This window comes from Stigmatopora nigra, chromosome 16 (genome assembly GCF_051989575.1).
Source record: "Stigmatopora nigra isolate UIUO_SnigA chromosome 16, RoL_Snig_1.1, whole genome shotgun sequence".
Classification (NCBI taxonomy): domain Eukaryota; kingdom Metazoa; phylum Chordata; class Actinopteri; order Syngnathiformes; family Syngnathidae; genus Stigmatopora; species Stigmatopora nigra.
In genome coordinates, this window is record NC_135523.1 from 10,606,626 (window position 1) to 10,624,610 (window position 17,985).

At 40.9% G+C, this 17,985-nt stretch overlaps 1 protein-coding gene across 3 annotated transcripts; it reads right to left on the reverse strand.

Annotated features, from left to right (window-relative positions):
* Nucleotides 1–353: 353 nt before the first annotated feature.
* Nucleotides 354–17,943, reverse strand: fen1 (flap structure-specific endonuclease 1). 3 transcript variants are annotated; one of them, XM_077736340.1, is made up of 13 exons: nt 17,789–17,853; nt 17,593–17,632; nt 17,386–17,505; nt 15,261–15,363; nt 14,450–14,552; nt 14,211–14,274; nt 14,016–14,125; nt 7,958–8,094; nt 7,040–7,106; nt 6,794–6,925; nt 6,568–6,719; nt 1,142–1,256; nt 354–516 (listed from the first exon to the last, which is right to left on the reverse strand). In XM_077736340.1, the coding sequence occupies exons 3-13, from the start codon at nt 17,465–17,467 to the stop codon at nt 439–441; spliced, it is 1,143 nt and encodes a 380-aa protein (XP_077592466.1). In that variant the 5' UTR covers nt 17,468–17,505; nt 17,593–17,632; nt 17,789–17,853; the 3' UTR covers nt 354–438. The 3 variants fall into 3 exon arrangements, with proteins under 3 accessions (XP_077592466.1, XP_077592464.1, XP_077592465.1); XM_077736338.1 differs by lacking the exon at nt 17,593–17,632 and having other exon boundaries at nt 17,789–17,943; XM_077736339.1 differs by lacking the exon at nt 17,789–17,853 and having other exon boundaries at nt 17,593–17,781.
* Between the last annotated feature and the right edge of the window lie 42 nt (nt 17,944–17,985).

The window sequence follows — 17,985 nt, forward strand, 5'->3', positions numbered from 1 at the left end:
TCGCCCGACCACAACTGTCCAGGTGCCTGCAAGCTTCCCAAATTCCCATGCTGAAGCAACGCAAAGAACTCCCGCGCCGAAGCCAGGTCAAGAGATACTTTCTTAACCTGCTCCTGAAGTTGTATTTTCAGATCTATCAGCGTCCACCGTAATGTTGATGGTAAAGTGATTGAGGCTACCTATGCAATCGGTTCCAAATCGATTGCCACACTGAAGTCATACAAAATTAATCATGTTAGAAGTTGTAACTTGGATGATTCACAATACACTCGTGTAACCAAATTCAACCAGTTCACAGTGCAGTTGAATGATGGGAGGTTGTCAGTAGTCCCGGAGCTCACAAAAAATAAATATTTTGTTTTGAACAAGCATTTATTAGCGAAGCTTTTTTTGTGTAATACACTTGGGGAAAAAAATTAAATCAAATGTTAATGAGCATCATTTCCCTTTTTTAAATTTTCCCGGTGTGGCTGATGTCTTCAGCTTCTTTTTAGACGATCCTTTTAGTTCAGGCTCCTACGGAGAATAAAAAGTGCGTAAGACAACATAGAAATCAGTGAGTACAAGACTGCCATCTATAAAAGGACTCAGTCGATGAGTGGCATTCTTTGCAAAAAAAAAAATGACTAACACACTAAACGCACTAAACATTAAAATTGAGCTATTAATCGCGATACTACGTTCCGAGATTCTTGTATGGATTCAAAATCTTTACATGTGTTTTTGGTGGAAATAAACAATAGGTGGGTGCACTCACTGTTTTGCCTTAAACTGTGCTGACATGAAGTAATTGTGCTGGGGTACACAAGGGCAATGTTTCCCAGCTTTCAAGTCCCATATGAAATTTTACTGATAATCTCCCTCGATCTGGGGCTCCATGCGAGATCTCACCCCGTGGCGTCAAAATGATAACAAGAACAGTAAGCTAAAATCCCATAACCAGACAGGGGGACGTAGTGAATGACCTACAGAAAACTTATTACTGTAATACATTCCACCGATCGTTTCATTTTTCAAATCCGGCTTTTTAAACTTGGATTGGATTTAGTTATTGAGTACAAGGATAGTATTTATCAAATCATAGCCATAATTTGGAATCATAAATTACAAAAAATGTCAGTATAAATTTTAACTGAAGTACCTTCCGTTTGGATGACAATGACCCAGTGACTGTGAAGAAGGAGTCCAGCCGTCCCTGTGTGCTTCCTTGGCGACTCTTTACAATCTTCTTACACCCGTTACGGATCCTGTCTTCACTGCAAAGCACACAGTCAACTTCTCAAGATGAGTGAGTAACAAATCAAGAAAAGTCATTTCAGAAAGTTTGCTTATGTTTTGCTCATATATTTATTAGAGTATTAGAGACAAACAGAAGAGCCCGGTTGTTGGTACGCATGTTGGTAGTATGCATCCATCAGGTAACGGGAAACAGTTGGTACGACTGTATGATATTTCACTTAGTGGCCAAATCGGTAGTTTGATGAAGGATGTGAACTGTTAATAAGAGCCACATTTGAATCTCCGTTATGCCCCATTTTAATAGGGTTCTACAGTGAAGACGATTTGCAAATAATTAGTTTTTATTGGCTACATGTAGGGTTGGAATGGAGAAATGCGTCAATAATGGACAGAAGTCTGGTGCGAGGAGGATTTGGTGGGGGGTTTGGGGTTTTTGGATAGAATAGGAAAAGCTTGGATGGAGAGCCGACATGTGAGTTGACTACGTAGAGCTGGGCGTGTGCAACTCCCAGTGCTTTTAATATTTTATCGATTTTCTTTGCTGTAGAGACCCATGATCTTGAAAAACTTTGGATTAACACTTTCAATTTTCATGAAAATCGGTTCAGCCGTATCAGAGTCCATAGAGCTCGAACAGACACACAGACAAAGATGCAATTAAAAATGTAATATACCATAAAATTTCAACGACATGCCGTTCTATTTTTCAAACTTTCCCCTCTAGTGCCGTTCAATTAGAGGATGCCGCTCTATTTTTCGACTAGCTGGTCAGAATTTTGAGAAGATGCGATAAATGTTATGGATGAAAAGAGAAACCAGGTAACAAATATTTCTTAAACAAAAGGCATAAATACAAGGCCATTACTGGTAAGTAATCACAAATTCACTAATGAAAATCAAGTGACACATTGCTGTTGTAGCTGTCCTCGTCATTCACATCACCTTCCTTATCAGCGTCGAGTGTCTGAGTGAGTTCACGTTCATTGTCGCCAGCGTTTGCTGGAGAAGTTGCACACCAGTCTGAATCGGGTCATCTGACCTGACACAATGGATCTGGCAATCCTTCGAGCTATTGAGAGCATTGGTCAGTCTGCATCCCTTGAATGACTTGATTAGATCCTTTGGCAGATGAACCCAATCATTGACAATCCATTTCAAATAAACTTCCATTGTTGGTGCTCGCATGTTGCCAAATTTGGTGTATATAGCTCTTCTTGCCGTGCAACATCCAGTTCTCGTAGAACTGTCAGACTTAGGCCTTGAATGAGGCATTCCATAAATTTGGTGCAGCCTCCTGGAATCACCACCATATCAATATGGAGCTTCTTCAATTGCTTCCTGGTGGCATCGCTAATGCGACAACAGTATGAATCCCAGGCAAGAAGGCGCTTGCCATCTGACCACCTTCTCAGGTTGAGATAGACAGATAGGGAAATAGAGAAATAAGGAGATAGCGAGAGAGGTAAGAAGATAGATAGAGAGAGAGACAGTGAGAGAGAGAGAGGTAAGTAGATAGAGAGAGAGAGAGAGAGAGAGAGACAGAGAGAGAGACAGAGAGAGAGAGAGAGAGACAGAGAGAGAGAGAGAGAGACAGAGAGTGAGAGCGATTGTCAGGCCTCAGACCAGACTGGTGGCTACCTGTGCCTGTCGCCCTATCACAGGTCCAGCCCCTAATGATTGGATTTTGCCAGGTGCGAGTCATTAGCCAACAAACAGTATTTAAGGTCACCAGGAACTTGACCATGCTGCGGACCGGCTGATCAGTTCAGCGATAGACCGAGAGAGACAGCGATAGATCGAGAGAGATTGCAATAGATAGAGAGATTGCGATAGATAGGTAGAGATTGCGGTACATATAGATAGAGAGAGAGTGCGGTAGATAAAGACAGAGAGAGAGATATAGCGGCAGATATAGATAGAGATAGCGGCAGATATAGATAGAGAGATAGTGATAGATAGAGAGAGATAGCGATAGATATAAATAGAGAGAGATAGCGATAGATATAAATAGAGAGAGAGATAGCGATAGATATAAATAGAGAGAGAGATAGCGATAGATATAAATAGAGAGAGAGAGAGAGAGATAGCGATAGATATAGATAGACAAAGCGATAGAGAGATAGCGATAGATAGAGATAGCGATAGACATAGATAGAGAGATAGCGATAAATATAGAGAGATAGCGATAGACATAGATAGACGGAGATAGCGATAAATATAGACAGAGGGAGATAGCGATGGATGGATATAGATAGATAGACGGATAAAGATAGAGAAAGATGGATATAGATAGAGATAGCTGGATACATGGATATATAGAGATAGATAGAGATTGATTTTGAAATAAGTCTAAATTCCACTTAGATTTTATACGTAGTATTTCTATCAACTATTGGAGTACAGTGGTACCTCAAGATACGAGCGTAATGTGTACCGGGACTCAGCTTGGAAGTCGATATTCTCGTAACTTGAGCGTTTGTCATAGAAATGAACTAAAAACAAATTAATTTGTTCCAAACCTCGGAAAAAACATCAAAAAATGGACACTGAATTGGAAAAACATTTTTATTTGTTCTAATTCACCATCTATTAACAAAGTAACAAATGACTAGTGTTCTAATAGGACTAAAATGTGTTTAATAGAACTAAAATTATACAGATTTCGCAGGGGGGGGGGGGGGACTTTTTGCACGGCAACACGTCGTAACATAACATAAACAAATTTGATTGAACATGGATTACGATGCAGATACACTCAAAAATAAATTTAGGGTAACCGTTAACCAACAGCAAATTAAGCTTTATAGCAACTTTCACCGAGAACATTGTATACCGGAAGCTATCACGACACTAGAATTAAATGAGGACCAATTGGACGAATATAATTATGTTCTTTCTCTTTCAGACCAGCCATGGGAGTAAGGAGTAGGCGGATAAAATCGCAGTCACCGACATTTCCATTCGTGATTACTAAGAAATGATTAATAACATACATATTATAAAAACGGGGGAATGTTGGGTTTTTGTATTACTATTATAAATATAGTTGTATTAAGTCATTTCTTTGTTAAATCATTCTCTTATTATTCTCAAAGTGTTGCAAGGTCATGAACTGCCGCCCAGCCCACTCTCACATGGACTTCTCCAAGGATTGTTGCTACATCCACATACCCAGTATCGGGCTGAGAGGGTTGTTGATCGGGCAAGGACTGGATATCTGCCATTTCCAGCAACGGAGCCCATAACAAAGATATTGTTTCTGCCACGTCCATAACACTCGTGACGCACTTCGGGTTTTTCTTTATGTAATTATTATATGATTCTTAGGTCAAGGAAGGCATAATTGTTCTAATCTAAATGTTGTTTAGTCTTGTCTCCTGTTTTTGTTATTGGTAAAATACTTTGATTGTTATTGTAGTCCCAGATGTTGTTTTTACTCATACGTGATGGAATGATCAACAACTCTGTAAATTGTTTTGATTCATGGCAATAAGAGTCGTACGAGAACGTCTATTCGGGGAGACGTTCGGAAGTTGTAAGAGGAACTTGCTGAAACTCTCCCCTTCGGAGGTTTTACCTGTTGTTATCCATTTCTATTTAATTAAATGTCAATAATTGAATAAGATGTCTGCCTGCAGTTATTGATAATTACGGACGAAGGTAATTATTAATGAACCTAACATATGTTATCAGGTCTGGTTCGGCAAAAGAGAAGGCGTCGGGAAAGAAAACGGATGCAAGGTTGTCGAGCGGGCCCGTTGTGTAAACTCTGGAAACAACCATTTAAACCTCCGCTTCCCACATATACCTCTCCAACGTCAGATCCATTGTAAACCAAACAAACGATTTGGAATTAGAGCTCGCTGCTAATTGCTAAATTTGCAAAAGCTCCTTGCTAATAATCAAGGAGACATGGGTACACCCACAGACAATTAATCCGACCAATATTTTTGCAATTAATCAATGAAGTTGAGCCTATCCCTGCTGATTTTGGGCCAGGGGCGGGGGACACCCTGTATCGGTGGCCAGCCGATCGCAAGGCAGAATGAGACAGTCATGCATACTCAGACCCATATCTAGGGGCAATTTTAGAATGTCCAATCAGCCTACAATGCATCTTTTTGGGATGTGGGAGAAAAACAGAGTACTCAGAGAAAACCCATGCGGGCCCATGGAGAATATGCAAATTCAACAAAGGTGGACCGACCTGGATTTGAACCCGGAGCTGTGAGGCCGACACGCGAACCACTAATCCGCCGGGCCAGCCATACATAGATATTAATCATAAAATTTTATTATTACTAAATAATTTATGTGTAGTACACATGCACCTGCTTAAGGCAGGTGTGATACTGGTGTGTGCCCATAGAGAGCAATGATGATGTTGCTCACACTGGTACTCAGTGTGCTCAGGGAGGTTGTCTTTCTGCCCAGACAAACAAAAAATTAGAGGAAATATTGGTCGGGAGCACACTTAGATCCTAATGAGACCTTCATAACTGTTAAATTAGTCAGATATGCATGTTTGAACCAAGTGTGAGTACACGGATCACAACTGTTGTCCGAGCTTTCGCCAAAGCTGGAATCAAGTTTCTAGAATACACAATTCTGACTGACAGTGAGATGGTGCCTAGCATGTTGAATGCCAAAGTCTTTATATCTGATAAAGAAGATGAGGAGTTTGACAGGTTTGTAGATGTTTTTCTGCTTTTACCCCTATTACCTTGTGTATCTTTTACCTCAATAAAGCACTATCAAACTTATTTTGACTCGTGCTATCTTTACGAAAAACACGCTAGCGACTAGCATAACATATGCTAGCGCTCTATCCAACGAGGCGCCCTATGTATTGACAAAAAAACTGAAAATATACCCGCAACGGAGACAGTGCATTTTGTAGGTGTGAAAATACGGTACTGTTGCTGTAATCTGATTACCTCAATAGATTGATCTTTTCAATTTATTTAAAAATAATCTTTTTTCAAATGTTCATTCACTGCCACCCTCCCAGTTAGTTGATCAGACATCCATTAGAAATAAACCATTTCATTCAATTCATAGATGACTGAAAATACTTTGTTTTTCAGTTTTTCGTTCCATCCCAGAATGATTTACTGACTTGTCAATAATTGTTACATTACCTCATCATGACAATCATTATTGTAAGTTGTGTATATTGTAGTGCGACTACATAGTTTCCCGCCCCTAGTATCCGTTCATATTGCAGAAACAAACGCGGCATGTGCTGTGAATTGACATTTATGGTTAACTACTTAATGTGGTCCACACTAGAGGAAATTGATGGATAGATGGAAGCCTGTGTATTACCTGAACTGTTTTTCTTCACACATGAAGTGCAGCAGCTCATCCTCATCCGGCTCTTTCCACTTGAGCTCTACTGTGCTACAATCCAACACTTCAGGCTTCAGAAACAGCTCCCTAGCTTCCTTGTATAGCCAGTCCTCTGGTGGCGGGTGCTTCTACATTTAAGAATCAATATGAAAATATTAAGCACCAAACGGACAAGCAAACTGTTTAATTTGATCAACCTTACATTTTGGTCAACGTTTTCTAGAATTTCCTCTATACTGCCATGTTGCTTGATCAGGTCGATGGCTCTTTTGGGACCAATACCTTTAATGGTGCCGCAGTAGTCGCATCCCAAGAGAATACACAGGTCTATGAACTGGTGGAGATGACATTACGTATGAAGATAGCCAGAAAAAGAGCAGGAAAATCACTACCAAATCTAAGTCAATTTACAACAACACAGTTCAGTGTGCCTGGCAACAATTTTTACCTGTTTATGTGTCAGATTAATGTCCTGCAAAATGCGATCGAAGTGGAACTCTTGGACTGGAAGCTTCCTATAAACAATATTCCAAAATGATATAATTTCATTACTATTACAGGTAACTGAAAACAGTGTAAAAATTAAACAAAATGTTTCAAGAAGCCTGATTAGCCATTATTATTTGATCACAATTGCATGAGTCTCGCTGACTTGAGTTTAAAGCAAGTCGCAAGTCATTTCATAAGTCATTTCTAGCAAATCCCCAGTTTTCAAATGTGGTCAAGTAAAGTACAGTTACAAGGTTATGTAGTCTAGAGCCATAGTCTAGACCCGTCCCAACCAGTTGACATTGTCGATAATGTAAATTCAGTGGTACCGCTACTTACAAACGCTTCAACATATGAATTTTTAAGCTTAGATTTACAGGTAAACAATATTACTATGGATCGGCGGAGATCTGCAAAGAAAAGGCATTGACAATGGGCACGAAAGGCTCATACACCCTTCCACACCAGAAAAGACAGTTTTCTTCTGAAAAAGGATTATAATTGTGGCAGCGGCAGTGCTGCCTTCTGGGTAAAAGGCACGCCCCTCCTGGTTTGATTCAGGCAATTGCTGCATTATTTAAATTTGACGTTCCTGTGTCATCCATTCATGAGTTCTTTGAGCAAATAGATTACCAAAACACGCACAATAACAACCTCGCCCAAGAAAGGGGAAGCGGCAGGGGAATTGACGTAAAATGCAGGCTCCAGCAACCCGTATCCGTTTAACCGGGGCTCCAGAAATGCATGCATCTTTTTGATCGCTCTTATGCACCTTATTCATAAAAATTGATTAAAATCATATTTAATTAAAATGATGATTTTAAACTATTACAGAGGAAAATTTACAAAAACCAGAAAACTAATAGAGCAACATTACTTTGCTTCGCTGGCGGTGAGGTGTCTTAACAGGACGTTTGTACCAAAGGTCAGTGCATCCATGTCCTCTGTTGCTGTGGCAAAGACCTTTCCTGCTTTGACCAGAGCAGCACAGCTCGCCTCAGCCTCACACGGCGCCTGCAACCACATGTACTTTTTTAAGCACTCACACCGACAATTTTAAGGGAAATCCTCATTAAAACCTAAAATTCACAAATACATTTTACAATATCGGAAAATTAAAATTTTCAATTTGGCCTCTCAACCACCTACCTGTCTTGGATACCTGCTACCGAATGGGATCCATGTTAACAAATTCACTAGCAGGAGTTCAAAAGGGGGCCCTAGAAATACCCTCAAATCCTTGCTTTCGTTATGATTCACTTTGATTTTCTTGTGCATCCTGTCCAATTGTAATGGAGATCCTGATACTATTTTTTGTTGGTGCAAAAAAGGGTCAAGAAAAAAATATGTATGTGTATACAGTCATACCTCTATCTACGAATGCTTCTAGGAATGAAATTTTCTCTTTTCCGAAACCTTTTTATATGCAAATGAGTGCCCCGAGATAAGAAATTTATCCAAGTCACGAAATCCCCCAAAAAGTGAAGAAATGTTCTTATCCTATTATTTTATTTTGAAAATATTTTTGCGGATGCATTGATTCTCACTTTAGTACACCGCTACACTCTTCTGGCCTCTCATTGGCTGTCTCACAAAAAACACTCCATGTTTCAAAATTATCCTATGTACTTTTGAGCCCCGCTCATCGTCATGGACTACTGTTTTATGTTGAGTTTTTTTTGTGGATAAAGCAGCTGCTTCTGTCTTTGTCATCATGCCTCCCAAGAAAATTACCAGTGCGAATTAATGGTAGTGGTCAGCGTGGAGAACAATGACGAGTTGGTCAAAGGGCATGAAAACAAATGCTCTCGAGTTAATAAAACACTTAACAATAGGGGGTAATAAAATGAGTAGACAGATAAGGAAGATGCAGTGAGTATTGAAACAGCAAAAACCAATTAAATGCTCGATAAATTTTACCAACTTTCTGTCTTCGTAGAAAAAAAAATGTATCCAGAAAGTGTTCACGAGTCATGCGACCGCCCACTTTGACGTTTGTCTGTTGCATTGTCTTCCAAAACGTCGGTCAACCAGCACAGCAAAAAAGCAAGTGAAATCCAAACAGGTAAGAACTAGTAGTAACTAATAAAATTGGTGAAAAATTAAATACCAAAGATTAATTGTTCTTGATTAATGTTTTTAATTTTGTTGTCTGATTTCTTAACGTTATGTTTGCGTGTTCATGTATTCGTGTGGTTGTCGTTTCTTCTTAGGGTTTTTGGTGGATGTGCGTGTTTGCTTTATGCCTAGTTTATCGGACCCTCTGGGCTTCCCTAGCTCCGGGCTGCTGGAGTTGGACTCAATTGCAGGGAAGCAGGCAAGGACGAGGGAAGTAGCATATTAGTCGCATATAAGCCGCGAACGCATATAAAACGGACCCTTAAAATTGTTTAATTTCACAATTTCTCATGTAAAAGCCGCCCCCTGATTCAAAATGTTCAACTCCATATTCATTTTAATAGGGAGAACAAATGTATTACTTACTAATCTTAAGAAAAATCATCACGGGTGGTATTTCTGATACTATATGAATCAAAAGAACATTAGCAGGGTCAATATCATAAGGAAGTTAATATGCCTGTCTTTGTAAATTCAAAATGTAAAATTATTTAATTTGAATAAGTCCATCTTGGTGAGAACCTAAAGCTTTCTACGGTATGTTAAAAACATTGTGGCCACCCCATCGCTTTGTCAAAATATATCAATTATTTCGATGGTTCATATTACTGCAATAGATGCCACTCTCAAACAAGAAATACAATGAAAAAAACAGTATTATTTCAAAATCAAGAATACTCACGTCTGGCCAGTCAGAGCACATTTAACTAGGATAGACGGCAGCGCCCTAGGTAAGATGGCTGTGCCCTGGGCGACCTGAGACGGGCACAAGTGAGCTATTTTCTTGAATTTCATACATAGATGTCAAATTTAATATTGTTCAGCGTTTTATGTTCATCTTTTCTCGATTTTGAAATAAATGACCGTATCGGCTGCACTGTCTTCCGTCATGGCGTCATGACTTTATGGTGTTAAGGCGTTGTTATGGTGCATATAAGCCGTGCCCTCGATTCAGAACATGGCAAGCAGGCATCCTAATTTAAAGTCCATCAAGCGACTTCAACACTCCCATCATTCCCGTGAAGAAAGCAGAGACGAGAGCGTGGAGATTGGTCCAGGACCTAAGACGGGTCAATGCAGCAGTATAATCCAGAGCACCGTGTACCAGATCCACACATGCTGTTGAACGAGTTAAAACCACACCAGAAATTATTTACCGTGATTGAACTAAGCAATGCATTTTTTCTCTGTTCCATTACACAAAACAGCCCAAGACTGTTTTGGTTTCACATTCGAGGGAACCAAGTATGCATACACAAGGCTGCCACGAGCAGTGTGCGCAGCAGCATTAGCCGTACAGATGACAGATGAACTTGTACTGTTCCATCCACTCACACCCCAAGTCCCCCATGAAGTGGATCGACAGATGACACAAACAAAAATGTTGTTCCTGTCACCAGCAAGACATAACAGCCACATTGTTATAAGAACCCCATCTCACTGTAAGGCGATGCAATACTTTGAATCCAGGAACACACGAGTAGCTTACAGTGACATACAGTACCACCGCATTCATTGGATTGGCATGGATAGCCGCGCGCACAGGTGCATCGGCTTTATGCTCTCCAGTTTGGTGTCGTTCGTTATTCTACAGTCGCCAGGATTTACTCTCGGAAGGTGAAACGATAGATCCCTCACAACAGATTGCCAACGGACCAACGATGTCCAGTGGACATCTCGAGACCTCCGGGATCTCCCTGGATAGTCAGCCCACCCAGAGTACATCGGAGGCGGCGAAGAGAGAGAAAGCAAAAGCGCGGATGCCAGGAGGGCCGAGGTGCTAAGCTAAAACAGCAACCACACCGAGCACCGCTTCCGAGTATCCTTTTGACCAACGCCAGATCCATCACCCACAAAATGGATGAGTTGGAACTTCAGATTGTTACCAACAGGTTTTGGTAGGAACTGCAACATTGTTCTCATCCGGGAAATGTGACTACACCCGCAAATCCCCGAAGCAGCGGTATCGCTAGCTAACCGAACACTTTTGAAACAATCGTTCAAAATAATTAACAGGCAAACACAAAGGAGGGGGACTTCCCGTGTTTATACTCAACGAATGGTGTTGCAACAGTAGGATAAACACTGCTCCGCGGATTTACAGCTATTGGCAATACAGTGCAGGCCCTTCTATTTACCTAGGGAGCTAACGGTCGTCATAGTAACGGTAATCTGCATACCTCCGGATGCGAACATTAACACGGCACTTAACCTCCCGCTAACGGCTGTAAACAAACAGCAGCTTGACCACCCCTATGGAATCTTTATTGTCGCTGGTGACCTCAACAAAGCATGTTTAAAGACATCTGCCTAAGTTTATTCAGTACGTAAAGTGTCACACTATCTAACATGCTTATAAAGCCACTTCCCTCCCTCACCTGGCTGGATCAGATCATCTCTGCCTATCCCTCACCCCCGCATACACTCCACTCCGGAGGCTAACAAGGCCACAAATAAAGATAATAAAAACTTGGCCCGAGGACGCCCTTTTAAAGCTGCAGGACTGTTTTTCCCGCACCAACTGGGAACTTTTCGAACACGACAACCTCCAGGACTCCACGGACACTACTTTCCTACATCAAAAACTGCACGGACAACGTCACTGTTAATACACGGATACGGGTTTTCCTAACCAAAACCCTGGATGACCAAGGAGACACAGGCACTCATTAAATTCTGTAACACCGCCTTCACATCAGGGGACAAGGTACAATCCAGCACTGCCAGAGCAAAGCTGAAGAGGGGCATTAAAAAGGCCAAGGCAGCATATAGGAAGAGAATTGAGGAGCACTTCACAGTAAATAACCCAAAGAAGATGTGGCAGGGAATATGATATATTACCAATTACAATAACAATAATATGTCTGTTAACGCAGATGCCTCACTAGCGGAGGAACTGAACCATTTCTTTGCCCGCTTTGAGACCAACAAATCAGTCTCAACACCCCCACCCAAATGTCATGGATTCTGTTCATGTGGCCTTAGTATTGCATCCCTGCTTTTTGCAGATGTGGTTCTGTTGGCTTCTTCATGCCGTGATCTCCAACTCTCACAGGAACAATTCGCAACAGAGTGTGAAGCGGTCGTGATGAGAAACAGCACCTCCAAATCTGAGACCATAGTCATCAATCAGAAAAAGGTGACGTGTCCTCTCCGCGTCAGGATCAGGTCCTTTCCCAGGTGGAGGAGTTTAAGTACCATGAGGTATTGTTCACAAGTAAAGGAAGAGGAGAACAGGCGGATCATTGCAACATCTAAAGTGGTGCGTACTCTGCACCGGCTTGTCGTGGTAAAGAAGGAGCTCTCCATTTACCGGTTGATCTACATTCCTATCCTCATCTATGGTCACAAGCTGTGGGTCAATGACGAAAGAACGAAATCCCAATATACAATCGGCTGAAATGAGTTTCCACCGCAGGATGTCCAGACTCTCGAGATATAAGGTCAGAGGCTTGATTATCCGGGAGGTCCCGGAGTATAGCCGCTGCTTCTACAGGATCGAGAGGAGCCAGTTGGCTTGGGCATCTGATCAGGATACCCCCTTGATGCCTCCCTCACGAGGCATACCACCCTGGTCACAACATCTTCCAGCTGCTACCCTCTGGCAGACACTACAGGTCTCAGAAAGCACAGACAAAAAGACTCAAGGACAGTTTTTTTCCCACAGCCATCAGGACTCGCATTAGCACGACACACAATCCCTTCGGTGCAATAACTTTGGGGTGTGCAATAACAATGTGCAATATCTTAAATTGTGCAATATTTCAGAATTTACCTTGCCATGACATGACTTTTTATATTTTTATATTACTTATTTATGTTTTTTTGTAGGAAAACGCACTTTGTGGAGTAGGACCACCAATGTTGTTATACACAGCTGTGTATGATGACAATGAAGGCTTAGGATTTGATTTGAGGTGTTCCAGGCACGTCCCACCAGTAGGAGGCCACCCACGGACATGCTGGGGAGAGGGAAGTCTGGGCCTCCCTGCGGAAGCTGCTGCCCCCACGTCCCGTCTTTGGATAAAGCGGGAGAAGATGAGAAATGAGCGATGTACTGAAGCTGCAAAGAGGTGAGGGATGACATTACACATTGCTACAATAAAGCACAATCAATCTCAGTTTTTGCTCCTGCTGCCTTTTTCAAAACATACGCAACATTAGGGTAGTGCCAGCATGAAACATACCCTAGCATGCACGCTAGTATATGTCTTGCAGGCAATACCATATTGTTGCACCAATTGAGCCGCAGGGCCCTTTGTAAGGGGAAAATACAGAAATTTCACCTGCAACTGAGACAGCGCCCGCTAAGTCGGTGAGTCCTATAGGCATTCAACCAAGTCAGAAAATGTCTTTACTAATACAATTTTACATGTATAAAATGCATTTGGATTTCAAATCTGGTTCTCTTTAACCGTTAAAGAACGCACTTTTTCCCCACAGTTTGGGTTATATCAACTATACAACCTGAATTGATGACCATGTCTAACTTTCTGGTGCTGTGCTAGCACATTGACACAATGATAGGAAAGTCACACGGCAACAAGAGATAAGAAACCTTCATGAATAAATTAGTAGCAGAAAGCAAATATCTGCATCTTATTTGGGGTGTCACATCACTTTAGATTTTTTTTTGTGGTGGCGGCGGCGGGAAAAGACAACTTAATAAAGAAAGATTTATTAAAATCTATTACAATTATTTAACTGTCATTATTTTGGATTTGTGTCCAAGATGTGGTTTGATCTAATTTTAAAGTCACTTGCTCTTACTAATAGTAAAAGAAGTTAATTAGTGTAAAAAAAAGCCTCTTACAAACCTGAATATAAGGCACTCCCATTAGAGTCAGCAGTTTCTTGCATTCATCATTGTGTTGCCTGGTGACTTTAACCAGTCGCTTTGAGAGTTTGTCAATGTCTTCTTGCTTCCCTAAGTCGAGAAACAACAAACACAACAATTCAACAGGATAACACAATACGTTCAAAGGAGTCAGTCGGTCATTGGAATACTCTACCCAGTTCCTGGGCTTGTGCAAGCATTTTCTCAGCTTCTGCTCTTCTTTCACCTCTCTTTTCCAACTAAGATGAAATGAAACATGGATCAAGATCATTGTTTTCTGTAACTTCTATTTCATTGCGTTCACTAACAACCAAGACACGTGGATGGGGAAAGGAGTCATTGATCAGTGGATAATCCAGTGAAGAGGTAGGAACGAACTTTTTATGTAACAAAAACAAAAAGGGGCACACTAACCTCTCCCGACTTGAGCTGTGGGGGTTTGCCATCAAATACGTAAACAGGTTTAATTCCATTCTCGAGCATGCGAATCGTCCTGTAGAACATTCCCATGAGGTGGCTGTGAATGAGAAAGAGCTTAAAAAGGTAGGAAAAAAATGATGCCCGTGGTTCTTAATAGGGGGGACTAGGGGTTTTGGAAGACTCAAGGACTTTGATGGTTTTGTGTGTGATGACGGGAATACATTGTAAAATGGCTAAATGAAGTACAACCGAACTCAGTTTTGCTTTCATTGCCTTTTTAAAAACGGGTTTTTAGCGTGTTGGTGTAGCGTGCATTTGGTGCATGTAACATCAAATTAGTGTTTGCCGTACTCCTGGGTGATGATTTTTCTTAAGATTTTTCCCTTCCAAGTAACACATTTGTACACCCATTAAAACCATGAATATGGAAGTGAAAATTGAAAATCCTCATTTGCCACACCCCGGTTGCAACCCATAAAGCAGCGGTATCAAACTATTCCACAAGGGTCGCAGTAGGTGCAGGCTTTTGTTCCACTAGATCCAGCATAGACAGTTTAACCAATTAGGTTTCTTCTGAAAACAGCAGCACCTGAAGGCAATCAACTGATTAGAGTTTTAAGACACCAGATTGGTGAAAATGTATCTACTTCATCCGTTGGAATGAAAACTTGCACCAACTGCAGGAAATGTTTGGAAACCCATGCCATGAAGAATTTCCCAAGTGATAGAAATAAATAAGACAAATTGTGGCATGCAACCTTAAAATTGATTAGTTTTATTTCCTAGCTGTATGAAAAAACTATACCTAGTCGTCTCTCCGTCCTCATTCTGCAGCACGTTGCCATCCTGTCTCACAGCAATCAGGAACTGGTAAATGCACATAGAGGCATCAATAGCAATTTTTCGGCCTGGAAAAGGCAAAAGGACAACTGGTAAATGCACATGGAAGCATAAAATGCAAATGTTCGGCCTGGTTGCGTGGCGTTTTGTTATGAATTGTTGATGACGATATAACAGCGAGGAGAATCGAAGGCTTGGGAGTGATGCATGTCGTGAGTTACCATGGATTGTGGATGACGGGGCTCAAGTGTCGGCCAGCACCGTTCGAGCTTTCGACAAAGTTCCAAGAATACACAACTCCGACTGACATTGAAGCCTGGCATATTAAATGCTGAATTCTTTATATCAGAGTGCATTATCAAACTTTGTTTTGCCCGTGCTGTCTCTATAAAACACTTTAGTGCCTAGCTTGACATACGCTAGCAGCTAGCATATTATACGCTAGCGGATAGCACAACATACGACAGCAGCTAGCATAACATAGGTACGATAGTGGCTAGCATAGCATACGTTAGCCTAGTGTCTTGCTAGCGCCTTATCGGTCGAAGCCTCCAGTGTATTGACAAAAAACTAAATATTCCCGCAAATGAGTATGCACCCTATCACGGTGTGTTTTAAAGGTGTGGAAAAAACGGTACACTAAAAATGTCTTCTGTTTATATCATCACTCAAGTCTTATATACGTTGTACATTCCACACTTATCTTGAGACATAATTCTTTCTTTGCAAGTGGTCGTGCGTTACCCTATTGTGAGGACATTTGTGTGCATCCTTTTCGGAATATTTTGAAGGGAATACGTAGTACAACAGCAAACAGCTGTGGCAAACAACTAACCCCACCAGAACAAAGGTAAAAAAAAGATTAAAACAAAATTTGAATTCAGTTTTGTGTAAAATTACATTAAATGTATGTTTGAGTGTCTGTATATATTAATCAAAAGTTAATTTAAATTTGTTTGTTCCGTTTACCAGTGTGTTGTCGTGGAAAGAAAAGACATTTGTACTCCCTATTAAAACCAAGAATATGGAGGATTAAGTTGTGAATCAGTGGGCGGTTTATATCCGAGAAATTGTAAAATTGAACAATTTTAAGGCTGCGGCTCATATGCGAGTGAATACAGTGCTTTGCACAAAAGACAAATGGATGAATGAATGTACAGTAGTACCTCGACATACGAGCACCGCAACATATGAGCATTTCAAGATACGAGTTAAATTTTGAGCAAATAATTATCTTGAGATACAAGAAAGCCAGGTGGCCAAGACATTTGAGGCTGTTTATCATTCAAGCACACTATCTTTTTTGCCGCATCTCTTTCGTGTATAACAGATATGTATGAACACTGGGCGGAGCGTTGCATTTTTTTTCCTTCACTCAGTGCAAATGCCGGAGCGATCGCTAATACGAGGAGTATATATTATTTCTCGTTGGCTGCTCATAAGAACATCAGTGGCACTGGCTCTCTCCGCCGCAACTCCTCATGTAATGTCTGTGGTCGCAACTCCCTCTTTGTAATGTCTCTGCGGGCGCTGGGCGCAGCATTGCATTTTTTCGGTGTCCGAAATTTTTGTTTTATCAAACACATTTTAGTAATATTAAACTACGAGCTCAGTCCCGGAACGAATTAAGCTCGTATCTCGAGGTACGACTGTACTTTTTTAGTGTCGAAAGGACATGTTATAGTTTTTTTCTGTGCAATAATAATTTTCTACCTTGCATGTTATTGGAATTTAAATACAGCAGGTGTTTGGATATCTCCAGGTGGTAAGATTTTGAGTATAAAATTGTCTGACCAAATTCAGATGAATTTAATGTGCTTCGAACATTCCCTCCCTGGGTATGTCCCGTTCAATTAACAACAGTTGATTATGAGTACAGGACAGAAAACTAAACACTACGAGAAGGTGGGAATGGCTAAGACTGTCATATCCTGATAAAGAGAACTGGCCATTGAAGCTTCAATAAGGTTTTGTCTAAGATGCATTACTTCTCCCAAAATCTTTCAGGGCAAAAATAAAGACACTAACAATATCCAATGTCTCTCAAACAGGCCTTTGTTAGTTACATGATAACAAATTGCATCCCTTACCAAAGTAATTCTTGTACTCTTGCTCTTTTATTGCACTCGGAGCGTGGTCAGCAATGAGTTTCCCAAGGCCGTGTATCCCCATTGTGGTTGTATGGAGTGCAAATTGGGAATCCAAATCTCCTAGAAATGTAGGTTAAAAACAATAACGATTGCAATGTTGGTGTACTCTGGATGTTCTGGAATTTGAAGCGAGCGAGCGGCACTAACATTAACTGTTCGCACGCCAAAAGTTCACCATATACTACCTCTGTCGAATACACAAAGATGAGATACTTGCAGGGATACCTAGTTTACTTCAATAATTAGATATAGTAAGGAAAATTCATTCGTGTTCGTTGGGTTGATTTGTAAAAGTACCCAGCAAAACAACTGGCATAAAATTTGATTATCTATCACTACTTACGATGGATGTTACGATGTATACGTGTGCTAACAGGAGGAGCGTCGATTTGGCGGGAAATGAACGAGCAGGCATGAATAGTTTATCTATCGAACGTAGCACTGATAAAACCAGAGATAAATATATTTGAGATTAGATGTCTCAACAGTCAGCGGCATAACTAACTGGCGTCCATCCTATGTCAGTGCGTTTTCTGTGCA